Source organism: Prosopis cineraria, unplaced genomic scaffold, assembly GCF_029017545.1.
Source record: "Prosopis cineraria cultivar Desert tree isolate PC_DT_omini unplaced genomic scaffold, ASM2901754v1 PC15, whole genome shotgun sequence".
Classification (NCBI taxonomy): domain Eukaryota; kingdom Viridiplantae; phylum Streptophyta; class Magnoliopsida; order Fabales; family Fabaceae; genus Prosopis; species Prosopis cineraria.
The window spans coordinates 2,817,038-2,830,297 of record NW_026555346.1 but is presented as its reverse complement, the minus strand read 5'-3'; the positions used below and the strand labels follow the sequence as shown (position 1 = coordinate 2,830,297).

At 36.2% G+C, this 13,260-nt stretch overlaps 2 protein-coding genes across 8 annotated transcripts; one reads left to right on the top strand and one right to left on the bottom strand.

Annotated features, from left to right (window-relative positions):
• Positions 1-231: 231 nt before the first annotated feature.
• LOC129294152 (ubinuclein-1-like) lies at positions 232-7,602 on the bottom strand. Of its 6 annotated transcripts, none has more exons than XM_054932306.1 (14): positions 7,127-7,602; positions 6,855-6,956; positions 6,461-6,547; positions 6,231-6,323; positions 6,039-6,115; positions 4,749-5,352; positions 4,267-4,366; positions 4,030-4,139; positions 3,803-3,886; positions 2,406-2,531; positions 1,905-2,039; positions 1,766-1,813; positions 1,194-1,295; positions 232-954 (listed from the first exon to the last, which is right to left on the bottom strand). In XM_054932306.1, the coding sequence occupies exons 1-14, from the start codon at positions 7,349-7,351 to the stop codon at positions 514-516; spliced, it is 2,334 nt and encodes a 777-aa protein (XP_054788281.1). In that variant the 5' UTR covers positions 7,352-7,602; the 3' UTR covers positions 232-513. The 6 variants fall into 6 exon arrangements, with proteins under 6 accessions (XP_054788281.1, XP_054788280.1, XP_054788282.1 ...); XM_054932305.1 differs by having other exon boundaries at positions 4,749-5,355; positions 7,127-7,601; XM_054932307.1 differs by lacking the exon at positions 3,803-3,886 and having other exon boundaries at positions 4,749-5,355.
• A 138-nt stretch (positions 7,603-7,740) lies between these two features.
• Positions 7,741-11,572, top strand: LOC129294153 (PLASTID TRANSCRIPTIONALLY ACTIVE protein 6, chloroplastic). Of its 2 annotated transcripts, XM_054932313.1 has the most exons (6): positions 7,743-8,388; positions 8,491-8,559; positions 9,101-9,205; positions 9,935-10,054; positions 10,784-10,873; positions 10,948-11,572. In XM_054932313.1, the coding sequence occupies exons 1-6, from the start codon at positions 7,864-7,866 to the stop codon at positions 11,062-11,064; spliced, it is 1,026 nt and encodes a 341-aa protein (XP_054788288.1). In that variant the 5' UTR covers positions 7,743-7,863; the 3' UTR covers positions 11,065-11,572. The 2 variants fall into 2 exon arrangements, with proteins under 2 accessions (XP_054788289.1, XP_054788288.1); XM_054932314.1 differs by lacking the exon at positions 8,491-8,559 and having other exon boundaries at positions 7,741-8,388.
• The last annotated feature ends 1,688 nt before the right edge of the window (positions 11,573-13,260 follow it).

The following is a 13,260-nucleotide window of genomic DNA, read 5'->3' as shown; positions in this document are numbered from 1 at the left end:
GAGGTCATCTCTTTCACGTTCAAGATAGCATTGGTGCTTCGACACAAGAGTTTGACTTTCAATATAGTAGTTTCTTAGGGGCCAAACATTTTTTACTCGTATTATGGTTGGGGACGGATCTTGGGGGACACGCAAGGGCACTTGTCCTCCTTTTGAATTTTTTTTTTTTGATAATTTTTTTATCTTTTTACTTGGGAAAAACAAAGGTGCAGATCTCCCAAAAGAAGTCTCTCATCTCAATCTACTATTACTATTACCCCTCCGTACAAATAATGCCGGAAGCAGTGAAAAATCATTAGAACGAGGAAATTCGGTAAGCGGAAGGAGCCGAAATTAAACCCTATGTATAAACCCATACTCCATAGAACCTTGCAAGGACATCTAATTACAAAAAGTGGACCATCATTAAAATATAATTTACTCCGAAGTGGGGGATTGAGAGAGAACAAAAAATACGGGATGAAAGCCCCATGCAGACATTTTTCCTGTGCAAGCCTCCTAGTTGATATCACGTTAACTTGACTGCTCAAGACTTGGAATAGATGTCGGCTGCAAGTTCGATTCAAGGGGAACACCAGCAGACTGCTTTAGGACCTTAGGCCTTTCTTCTCCCAGCAAAGAACCCAGCTTTTCAGGACGGATATGAGGTCCCTCCGATTGCAGTTCAGCTTTTCTGTTTGCCTTCTTTCTTAGAACGCCATCCGCTATCCTGACATTATCCCGGGGATTACTCGAACCTGCTTTAACTTTCTCTTGTTTAGGACCATTCATAGAAGAACTGGGAGCCCTGGCAGTGGTGATTGTATTAGAAACTTTTCTGTTCACTGAGGTAGAAGCATGACTGCTAGATTCTGGAGCTAATCTCTCTCGCATGTTGTGATGCAAGGCATCACATCGAAGATTCCCCTCCTGCCTAGCTCCCAATTTTTTTTTCCTCTTAACTTTGTCCTGATCCTAATTATACACAAGTCAACCAATGAGATAGAACTCAAACATAAATGACACCATCCTGTGAAATATAACATTCTGGCGGTGCTCTAGTCTGAGGGGGAAAAAACTAAAAAGAAGTGCCTCAATTCCTCACGAGGAGGAAAATATTTGAGAAACTCTTCTTATTTTTGTTGTAACTGAGAACAACAAAAAAATGCCCCTTTGAGAAAATAACACATTACTATTCGCTGGAAAAGGCATACCTTATGTCTGTTGTACAATGTTTTGCGCCTCTCTTTTGATCTAGAAATTGCATGTTTGATCTCATGGTTGTCCATGTAGCCATTTGGCCATAATTGCGCAAGCTGAACATGAAGTGGTACCCAAGTGTCAAAAAATTGACAAATTAAACAATTTATTATCCCCACATTCCATTTTTTTAAATAAAAAATGCATAAAGATTGAATTAGACATGACAGAAACTCCATGTTCAAAAAATAAATGGCACCATGGCTCCTGAAAGTGTAGATAACTGAGAGAGACATGAGAGAGAGAGAGAGAGAGAGATTAAAGTGTTTCTATCCCATTAAATGCTCAACACGCAACCCTTTTGTTTTTTACTCGCAGAAAAAGCAATTGAAGAAGTGGCTGGCAGTCTGTTGTGCATTTTTATTTTTTGGTTACATAGGAGGTCCATGACCTGGGAAGAGAAATTTGGAGTAGAGAGTAGGGAAGCGCTAGTACTAGTACAATGCAAGACTAACGAAGTAGAAGTAACATAATCTCTGATAGGCCAACTGAAAGGAAAACAAAAAAAAAAAAAAATTTGAATCACCTCAGCATAAAATTTTCTGATTTGCGGACCTGCATCTTCATCCAACCCCTATAACAATTACAAACAATATTCATTAAAAAAGGTTTTGTACAACCAAAAATGCTTTTGAAATTAACATTTAAACTTCCAACTCTTGTACATCAACGAAAAGGTCATAGAGATCACAAATCTTATCCTCCAGTGCAGAGTCCATACTAAGCTTCCTTGCAGTTAAAGCCTTTTCATCAGGACCAAATTCTTGATAATCACCAGATGCTCCACCTTGTTGCTGCAACTGAAATACTTAAAAAAAGTCATCCATCTCAAATTATACAATAGAAACTGTAAAACAAAATTATAGTCCAAAAACTGTGATCACGACACAATGCACATATAAGAAGATATGCAAAACAAGAGTCAGGATTCAGCCACAAGCAAAAAGATAAAATAAAATCTATTTGCAGTTAAATGATCTATTAGCATTCTAAAGAACATATAACATGATATTGGAAAATACAACAATCATAATTTCTGTGTGCAACTTCTGAAAACAATATAAAAGGTTCTAGTTCTTTAGAATTCAATGAGTGAAAATAAAAAGCATGTAAGCCAGATTGCTAATCACGGGTAAGGAATGAAAAGGCTAGAGTGAGTATAATACCTTGGATAGCAGTGAGGATCCTCGCACCTTAATCATTTCAACAACTTCCTTCTTTATCTGCTGAAACCTGTTATCTTTCTCCTGCTTTGCTGACATGCTCATACTTACCATCACTTTTAAATGTCTCTATAGCAGGAAGACAAATCATTAGAGCAAGTAATGGTGAAACTAGCAGTAAGGCGAACGTTAAGACTATGCTATCTACATTAATGAAACTAGTGGTAGGGAAAATCCACAAGGCAGATTAGTTTTTGATTACACATTGACCAAATAATATAACTGAAATAGAAAATGTCATACTCAGTCACATCACACTGAAGTACTTGATCAAAAGGGGAAAAGAGAAGGAAGAAAGGAAGGAAAAGGCAACATTTTCAGCATATCAGATAACTAGAGCAATCCAAATGCAAATGCAAAGCCTTTGAATATTTCACGTGATCAGTAAAAAAGGTGGAAGAAAATTATCAAGAAGAAAAAGACTAAAAGCTCAAGGCTGAAGTTTTTAAAGTAATTAAAGATTCAAAGTCAAATTATATATAGTATATTGATTAGTCACTAAAACCTATCTGAACTGAAAATAAAAAATAAGGTCACAAAGCATAACTGGAGGATCATTAAATCATATCCTAATAATTGAAATTACAAAAACTTGTGCAACGAGGCTAGATTCAAAACCTGTCTTTCCCACCCATTCAGTGATAGGGGTTTATTAGTTCTTGCAATTCCTAGAACCCGTAGCTTACTTAGTAACAATATTACTATTAAATTATTATTTATACAACAATACTGAATAAGGCTTGGGGCAGATGTCTTGTCTTAAGAGGAAGAATAGCCATGGTCTCAACTTTACAAACTTTTGGGTTGAAAAATCAATAGTAATATTAACAAAATATATGACATGAACCATCAACAAATTTCCCAAATAGTAGCATTTCAATAAGAGTACCTTTCTCGGCCTTTTGGCTAAGATCAAGTGTAGCATTTCAATAAGCGTACTGTTAGAAGTTCACATAAAAAATTATTCCAAATCCTTCTTTGAACAACTGGTTATGGTTATGGGCCATGGGGTGAATCACTTCTTTACAAGGTACCAAAGCCTTTAAGATTAGGCTATCAAGAGTTAGATCCTTGCTGCCCTCATTTGAGTAATTAGATTAAATTTCAGTACAAATTAGTGTAAGCTTATGCCTTCTCCATTCTTCATGCCTTAAAAACTTTCAACTGGGAAGGTGTGTTAGAATAAGTATCCAAAACCATTCCTACACTTTCTCCTAACTTGAGCTGATGGGATAAATTGGCTGTAGACACACACCAACATTCCATTTTTCCATCTTAGCAGGACACTATCCCCACTGTAGAGTCACCTCACACTGTTTATGTTAACAAGGCTGCAATACCTTCAGTGTTCTAAGCTGAATCAGGTGCCCCAATATACCCATTAAACGGTTAATTAAATCCTTTGATACTTTTCCATGGCTTGCCTGCAACGGTAAAGACAGCATAGTTTATAATTCAGCAATAATATAATAATATCAAACAGTTAAAAGTCCTTCAATGAAAATGGAACACAACGTCGTATACATGCTTAGAAACACAATATCAAGAGATTAGCAGGTGCCATTACAGCTATTCTAGCAACTTTATCGAGCTTTAGCTTTATTTCTCTAGGCAATCTCCTTTTGACTGCCTGAGATACAGTATCAGCCTCCTGGCTTTCCCCTGCAGGTGGCCTTGCTGTAAAGTTAGCACCGCCAGAAAACAAAAACAAAAACAAAAACAAAAACAATTAAGCATTTGCAATGAACTCCCATCTATTCATATCTAAGAGAAATGTGAACTTCATTACAATAATAAAACTTACATTCCACTACCATCTTCTCTAGCTCACGAAATGCCTTTTCAAGCACTGAAATTTTTGGCCTCACACTAGAACCATCTTTCTTGTGCATATAGTGTGATTTCTGCAGAGCATTTGAACAAAGTCATCAACACAAGTTACCAAAATTCTTCACATAGTCACAAGCATATTTATTATAGGAAGTGGCAATAAATGTTAACATATCAACAGTCAATCATTACAGATTTCATCATCCACCAAGACTTTCTTTCGGTCCATGATCCCTTTCCACCTGATTTCCCCTCCTCTACATCTATATTTTCATCACACTGTACTTCCTCTTTCATCATGCTAACATACGTATCTATATCCAAAATTTCAGGGGAGACCCAGGGGTGGAACTCTGTCTATTGAAGTCTTATAGATAACTTTTAGGTATCACTTATTAACATAAGAACTGAAATTAAAAATGTTTAAATACAGAAAAACAGAAGGCATCAACTTACTGCTTTTTGCATGGCAGGCTTGCCCTCAGAAAAGTTAAGATCTGGCAATTCACAGGTCCTATTTTTTTCTTTTGACCGACCATTACCTTCCAAATCGTCAGTATTACTAGAGGGTTTTCCAGTTTGGGACTTGGAGTGTGCACCAGAACTTTTTTCATGGTACTTCCGTTGAGAAGCATCAGATGATGTGCTTGCATCATTGTGTTTGTTGCTCGTGTTCTTTAATTGAAGGACTCCTGCATTCTGTTTATCAACATTCTTTGCTTCAGACACAGAAATAGGACCGTCATCATAAGACACTTTCGAAGAGACAGAAGAATCCAATACTGGTTTGGTATCAACAGTTCTCTTTTTTGAACTGATTCCCAGGACATCCAATCGATTCTGAAATTTTGATTCCTTGTAATTTTCATTAGGTACGACCAAATTTTGTGAGGAATTAGATGTATTCTCCATTGGTAATGATGCTGGTTTTCCGGTTGCTGCCTTGCCCAGTTTTACATGTTTATTTGATCCTTGACCTTCATAACTTTCAGCAGTATTCTTCAACACATCTTTTTTGCGCCTTTTCTTTGGGTGCTGGTTAGCTGATACTGATGGTTCACTTCTAGTAATTGAGAAAGGAAAAAAAAAAAAAGGAAAATCATTAAGAAAATTAATGCAGAGTTTGCAGACAAGTGACACAAAAGTTAAACCATGAACAAGAAAAAATCCATTAAGAACTGACAGAAGCATGAAGAACAGGCTCACTACAGCAGATCAACAAATAAAGGCATGCACATTAATTAGCTAAAAATATGTATAACTAATGAAAACCTCCTCAAGACCAAATACAATTCTTCCAGTAAACACAGCTGAGAATGGTAAACAATTGTTAAGCCATGAAAGAAGAAACAATGAGAATGACAACCACGTACCTTCTTGCTTCAAAATAAGGGAACATACATTGGTTACATCTAGTATTTACCTTTTAGACAGCATACCAAACAAAACTGCTATCAGATTATTAGTTTAGAGAAAGAATGATAGACGTACAACAGCCCATGTAGCAACTAAGACTCCTCAGTGAACCTAGTAACACCAACCACAACCCTAAAGCCAATCTTACAATAAAGCAACCACTTCAAAAACTGCAATAAACATTATTGGCAACACGTATAGCATAAAATACAAAGAAGAAAAGGTGGAATGATTTGCTAAATATAAGTTATTGGGAAGAGAAGAGTAAGGAGGTACTCAAGCCAACTATTCAGGAAAAATGAAAGAAAAACTAAACTAAATTAAACTTACATGCGTTCCAATTTCCCCCTATTGACAAAGAAGCCATCATGTTTAATTACCGATTTATCAACCTCAAAATATTCATCCTGCAGAAAGGATAGGAAACCTAAAACAAAAGTAGTATACATGTGGAGGGTACATAATACAAAGGATATTTCTCCAGTCAGCAATCAAACCAAAACAATATACAAAGATACCAACCAGCTCAGCATCATCAATGAAAGAGTCTTCTGTATCATACTGATCATCATCAGGAACATCAAGTAGATCTTCCTCATCACTACTGTCCTTACCCTGAAATATCATCATCCGAACACGAAAAATTCCCCTGAATAATTAAAACTTTAATGCACATCCATGATATGAATGGATAACTGAAAGTGATGTGATGCTAGTACCAAACTCAGCAACCATTATATACACATACGCACCATGTAAAGACGTTCAATCTTCTCTATTACAGCACTGAAACGGTTTGGCTGGGAAGCATCTGTTACTTTGTTTTCAGCAGTGGGACCCTATAAAAGATGAGCAAGGTTTAAAGCAATTAAGTGAAGCATACAAACCAATAAAAGTTCGGAAATAAATTATCCTAAATTTTATACTAGTGATGCCGAGGATAAAAACAAGAAACAATGCAGTACAAGACATGCTATTATTTGGAAGTAACTAAACATAATAATTTAGAGAGACAGTAACATCCATTACGAGTCTGAAATATATTTAAATCGTCTATAATTTTTACTTGTACTCCAGATATTTGATTTAAAGAGGTAAAATACTTGTGTAGAAATTAAAAGACCTGAATTATTCTGGTAAGCAAACCTGAGGGATCCGAATTGTAATTATGCCAGGTGAGAAACCACGCCATCGACTTACTGCTTCTCTTGTAATGCTAAGTATGACGGATGGTTTTGGGAGGAAATGCTAACAACGAAAAACGCGAACTCTGGTAGTGTCTTAATTATAATGTATGCATAATTCTTGTTTTTTTTTTTTTGAAATGCATGTACTATTCTTAAAAGAGACGGACGCATTCTTCGAAATCACATCAACAGGGAAAAAAATCGGATAGTAGAGAAGACAGAAAGTCTCACAGGAGCGATTCTTGACTCCAGGGCGGGGCGTGCATTGGTGGGATATTTGGGGGCCGAAGTGGATCCATTAACCTTGTTAGCGTCTCTCATCAGCTTCTTCCATGAGACTATGGTAGTCTCTCCAGGCCGGAGCTCCACCGTAAAAATTAGGCGGTCACCCTTTTTGGCGAACGACGATGAAACCCTCGCCGAATGAACATCACAAGTAGAAGCCTTCTCTTCCATAATCAAAACTAATTAGTCTGGCCTCGAAATGCTGGGGCTTCTTACAATGATTCACTAATTAGGGTGGGAAAACATAGAGGCTGAAGATTAAGCCCTAAACAGAAGAAATCGGTTGCGGAGAAATTGCGCGGGATTCCAAAATAAATAAATAATACATCAAAAAAAGTTAAGAAAAATAAAATTAATTAAAAAACTAATTAAAAAGGAGTCAAAGGTATTTTGACTGCAATTGGACTTGGTCACAACTCACAAACTTGCGAGACGCGGAACGGCGCGCTGCGCATCATCGGTTGATAATACTTAATAGTGTAGTAATTAATTAGTAAGTTTAGTAGAAAATAGTTAGTTTTATTTATTGGTAAACATTTATTTTAATTGTACAATAGTACATCCTAAAAATCTCTCCGTCTCTGTTCTCATTTCTCAGCAAGTCCATCCGACATTCCGACTACACTCCCGTCGAGCGGTGACTTCACGCTGAACCAAAAGCTCTTTCCCTCCCTCCAAAACCCATGACCACCAACCCCACCTCTTTACTCCTCTTCTCCTCACCTCTTCTCTCCCCAAAGTTGCTCTCTTCAACCATATCACTACCCCCACCCTCCCAATCCCCTCTATATGCCTTCTCTTTACCCTTCAAATCCCATTCCATTTTAAACCCCCCCGTGGTGGCCTCGCCATCTACTAGAAAAAACCCATTTTTGGTACGCTCCGACGACGGCGACGGCGACGCGTCTGGCCCCGATGACTATGAGATGATGGATCCGGACGAAATGGAGGAGGTGGACAACAAGAAGGACTTTGAAATCGAGTACGACCCATTATCTGGCGCTCTGGCGCCCTCCGCTTCTGGTGGCGACGAGGACATTGAGATGGTGCAGAGCAAGAGCTTCGTGTCAACGCAAGGATGGGATTCGGAGATGGTCGTGGATTACAGAATTAACGAAGAAGAGTTTCACAAGATAAGCTTATTTGACTGCGACTTCTTTATAAGGAAACCGCCAGACCCCGATAACGATGTCTATGATTTTAGGGAGGTTAGTGAGTGCAACCCTACCCTTCAAAGGGCTTGATTTTCCAGGCTGTTTTATTTCAATATATAACCTTCTTCGCCTTCCCTGCGGAAAATTTTGTTGTAGATGTATGTTACTCCTCCGGATACGGACGTTTATTCTATTCCTAAGGTTCTCGCTCCAATGCCTCAGAAGGTTCTGTTCTGAAATCTGTTTTATCACTCATCTTCTCCCACTAACAATAAATTTTCAAACGTGATGTTCATGATATTATGTTTCATGCACTGAAGTCATTAGAACTTTATGTCTCTTTTAGAACTCAGGAAATCGGTGCTGCAATTTTCCTACCCAATGTCTAAAACCGGGGAAATATTTGAATTAGTTGCCAAAAACATGATTGTAGAATCACCCTCATTATTCATTCACATTGATATAGAGCTGCTGTTTATCAATTGAGCTTTTTTCTTTTTCCCCCTTTTCAAATGCTGCTTCGGCTAATTGAGACAGAATGTGGCTGCCTTGCTTGGTTCATCTGTATATTGTGTTGCTGTAAGAGATTATGGAATCAATAGTTCAAAAATGAACATTGAATATGCTTAGCAATTTAAGAAGCTGACCAAAACATAACATGAGCAATCGAGTGCATTCAATGAGCTAGTTCTTTCTGTATCTCATTGGCCCTTATGCATATTATAATTCCTGATTATTCGAAATTTGGTTTTACCTGTTTCTGTAGTACATTAGATGCGCCAAAAGTGATTATGGATGCTACAATGTGACTGAGCCACCAATTGATGCACCACGAGATCCACTTTATAAAACTACAAGGGAAATCCTGAAGGTATATTAATTGTTGTGGAGCCCTTGGGTACATGTGAAATTATTTGCTTTTTTTATTTGACCAAATGTGTTAATCTTATTGATAGAGTACCAAGTAGCATGGGATAATGGGTGATGTGGGGTAGTTATAGAAATATTAGGAATAATTATTATTTTCAAGTTATTTTGATATTATCTTTTTAATAATACTTTTTAGATTGTTTTTCTGTTTTGTTGAGTGGTCCCTAGATTTAGGAGTAGTTGGTATTGTAGGTTATGTGAGTCATTTTATTTATTTATTTATTTTTCTGGTAGTTATGCCCCATTATCTGAGTTATGGATTAATGGAAGTATTTTTAGGAATTATTAATTATTTTTGTGTCTATAAATAGTAAGGCACAACATGTAGAAATCATCTGAAAATATAATCATTATTTTATTATATCAGTGGAGATTCTCCTTTGGCTTTATTAGTTGTATGAGTTTAAGATTCTTGCTCCTCTTCTATTAAAGACTTTCCTTTATCTTTATTAATTTATGATATTAGATTCTGATTTCATATTTTAATAAAGATTTATCTTCCTTATTTCTCCCTACCTATTTTGGATCCTATCATAAACGCTGCTCTTACCTTGAGAAGAAACTTTATCAATAATATGAGTCAAAAAGTTGATGTAATTACGACTGAAAGGAGGCACTCATTTGTTAATGGTGTCGCGCAGCTCTCACTCAGCTGGCTTACTTGCTGCAGGTTTTCTTGACTAAACACTACAAAAATCGGAGGTTGGGTGATCCCGAGTTTGTTCTGGATTTTGAAGAAATTTATGTTATTGATTCAAAAACCAAGTCAATCACCAGGGCAAAAGTTCTGGTAAATAATTAGTTTTTTTTTTTTTCCCCTAGCTGCTTCTGGATAATTTTCTGCCGCTTTGTTGCAACTTGCAATTACATGTCCCTGATGCGGGACGTCCAATAAAATTGATATGATACCTTGTCAATATAGATAGAGTGTATCACTCATGCAGTGCTTCTGCTATTGGAAAGTTTCAATCTTCAATTTATTAGAGATAAAAGAATTGTTACATGTAGAAATTAGTAGATGAATTATAAATATATAAAGTTTAGGATGTGTCTAACCAAATAGCTTAAACTATTTTGGTGAAGTAACCCATTCTTGAGCATACTTAATATAAATAATCTAACACAAATAACTAAGTTGAATGAATGCCTTGTCTACAGCGTTACTGGTGCTTGCAATTTCCTTACATCTCATATGCAAATTATTGTACCTTTCATCTTGAGCAAGTTATTACTTTAAATTCCTTGTTTCTCTAATGTGATCGTAATCCTAGTTGCATTCTTACTTATCCTTCTTAGTATTGTATCTTGCACACCACCTTAGTGGCTGAAAATAAAGAATCCGACAGCCAAGACTGGATATCTGTCTTACTTGTCTCTTTCAGTTACAAGTACTTTAGTCAGGCTTATCTACTAGCCGAGCAGTTCTTGTTCCCTCTTTGCTTTGAGATAATTATGAGTGTGAATAGTGATATGTGATTTTATTAGCATCAATGTTTAACTGTTGGTACGCTTTACAAAGGTGACAGCTCCAGGGGGGAGAAATAGAGATAGGAAGAGTGACTTGCTTGTTATACGAGATAATGGGAACTCCTTCAAAATAATTCACGCGGTAACTATCTCTTTACTGAAACTGTTATTGGCATGCTGTGCATGAGCTGATTATATGTATTTTTTTATGTGCAGAGTGAAAGAGATGATCCAACAACTGTCATAGAAAGGGAAGAGTGGGCCAAAACCAGGCGAGACATGGAGAGACATCTTAGCAAGCTTCGAGACTTCAGCGTTTCTAATTGGTTTTGATCAGCAATCAACATTATGTCACAGTTGAAGACTGCTTCGTGGTTATTAATACCCGGTGTGATGGATGAGTGATTTGCGAGATCTACTGAGGCAGTTCCACCAAGGACGTACGAGCAATGGAGAGATCAATCGCAGTCATCACGAAGTAACAAGCTGTATGCTCCTCCGTTTTGTTATTTGGATGGTCCTACAACGCCGTTTGCTTGCCGATTTCAACATCATTCTGTTTCTAACGTTCTGGTCTATCATCGGAGAGGGTTCTGAGCCTCTGTATGCTATCAATCTAATCCACGAGAGTTCTGACTCTGGGCCTTTGAACCCCGATTCCATCATTCTGTTATTCTGTGACGCTTGTGGTATATGGCTCTTGGGTTGCAGTTGATTTCTTCTCCTTCGAGCTTGCTAGTTTCATTGAGTTTGATTTGCCTGACAAGGCCTGTATGGGATTGGTTTTGGTTTATCCAAAAAAAAAAACTAGCTATAATAAAATATTTATTTGATCCGCAAACATTAATCTGCGTGTGAGCAATGCTGATAAAATGTATTGGAAAAAAAAATGTTGATAAAATGTATAAAATTTTTTTAAACTTCAAAGCTATTATAAATGATTTTTTTATTTTTAAAAGTTTAAAATTAATCCTCCTAATTTTTAATTTTATCTTTCAAAACTCCTTATTTGTAATTATATTTTTGTATAAGAGTTAAAATGTTATTTTATTAAAAATGGTTATTAAATAAAATATTATATTGTAGAATTATGATTAATCAATTTTTTGTATTTTTGAAATAGTTGAGACAGCCAAAAAAAATTATTATCATTATATAAAAATTTTAAATATTTACTTTTGTAAGTTTTATCCATTTCACTGTCATTAATGATATAGTTTTTTTATATTAAAGGATCATAAAATAATCTAACATGATAATAATTAAAATTTTAAATATTTTAATCATGTCTATTATATTAATCTAATTTAAAAAAATAAATAAAAATTTATCCTTTAAAATAATAAAGCTATGCACCAATGATAACAGAGAAAAATCAATAAAGCTAATATAAATGAAAATATTTAAAATTTTGTACCATAATAATAACATTTTTTAACAACTAATGCCTCAACTGTTAAAAAAATAAAAAATTAATTATAAATGATTCTACAATATAATATTTTTATTTATTGATATTTTTTAATTAAATGATATTTTAATTCTTATAAAAAGAATAATATAATTAATAGTAGGAGTTTAAAAAATAAAATTAAAAGTTAAAGGTGTTACCTTTAAATTTTTAAAGGTAGAAGGGATTAAATGCAATTGCCTTAAAATTTAGGGAAGCATATGCATTTTAACTTCTTCTTTTTTTTTTAATTATTGACCGGGAAATATATCAAGACTTCCTCCGAGGATCCGATCAAACCTAAGACAGAAGCATAAAGAGTAGCAGTAAAGGGTGGTCCCATGATGAATCTCACAAAGCAGTGCAGCTACCTTGTTGCAAGATTTGAAGATCCAATGAAGTAGGGGAAACATCTTGATCTCACTGCTGATGGGCCCATGTTTTGAGGCTAGTATCATTTGCTTGGGCCATAGTGGTCCAAACTTAACCCCCACAACCACAAGGACCACATGGTGATTTCGTTGAAAGTCCAAATAATCTTCACCCTCCAAGGCTATCTTCTCGTCAACGCACCAGCGTCCCGGGCCACCGCAAGTAATATAAGAATATAACCTTTTAGTGGTAAGTGGAGAACAACTGCGCAACTACGGTCTATGGGAAAATTCACAACGCACCAATTCCGTAAGAGTCAGGGCATGACAGGGCAAGGAGAGAGGAGAGGTTTGCTCTCACGGTCTCGCACGAGTGGTCTGTTCTTTGTAGAAGAGAAGAACTGTCCCTTCGCTAATTTGCAGTGAAGTGAAGACATAGAATGGACAGCATAGATCATTCATCTTCCATGCTGAGATGGATCACGTTTAAGGAAAAGAACGCCTTGCTTTTTCCCGAGAAAATATTCATGCCATCGGAATGCTAACCCTATAAGAAGGCGTGTTGAGATCAACTGAAAACTATGCATATATTAGTTAGGAGATATTCAATTCCTTCCCTTTTAGAGATGTGCCTATGTTTCCAGTCTCTTGCCTCGAGGCCTACCGCTTTGAAAAATTATCATGAAGTGAAATTTCAAAGTTCTTACG

Excerpts from the sequence above, each read along its gene's own strand:
- LOC129294153 (XM_054932313.1), top strand. The coding sequence starts at position 7,864 with ATGACCACCAACCCCACCTCTTTACTCCTCTTCTCCTCACCTCTTCTC. Across the intron at positions 10,055-10,783 it reads TCACCAGGGCAAAAGTTCTG|GTGACAGCTCCAGGGGGGAG; the intron begins GTAAATAATTAG and ends CGCTTTACAAAG. Across the intron at positions 10,874-10,947 it reads CCTTCAAAATAATTCACGCG|AGTGAAAGAGATGATCCAAC; the intron begins GTAACTATCTCT and ends TTTTATGTGCAG.
- LOC129294152 (XM_054932305.1), bottom strand. The coding sequence starts at position 7,351 with ATGGAAGAGAAGGCTTCTACTTGTGATGTTCATTCGGCGAGGGTTTCA. Across the intron at positions 2,532-3,802 it reads TTCAGCTTAGAACACTGAAG|AGACATTTAAAAGTGATGGT; the intron begins GTATTGCAGCCT and ends TTCCTGCTATAG. Across the intron at positions 1,296-1,765 it reads TCAGAAAATTTTATGCTGAG|CTTGCGCAATTATGGCCAAA; the intron begins GTGATTCAAATT and ends CTTCATGTTCAG.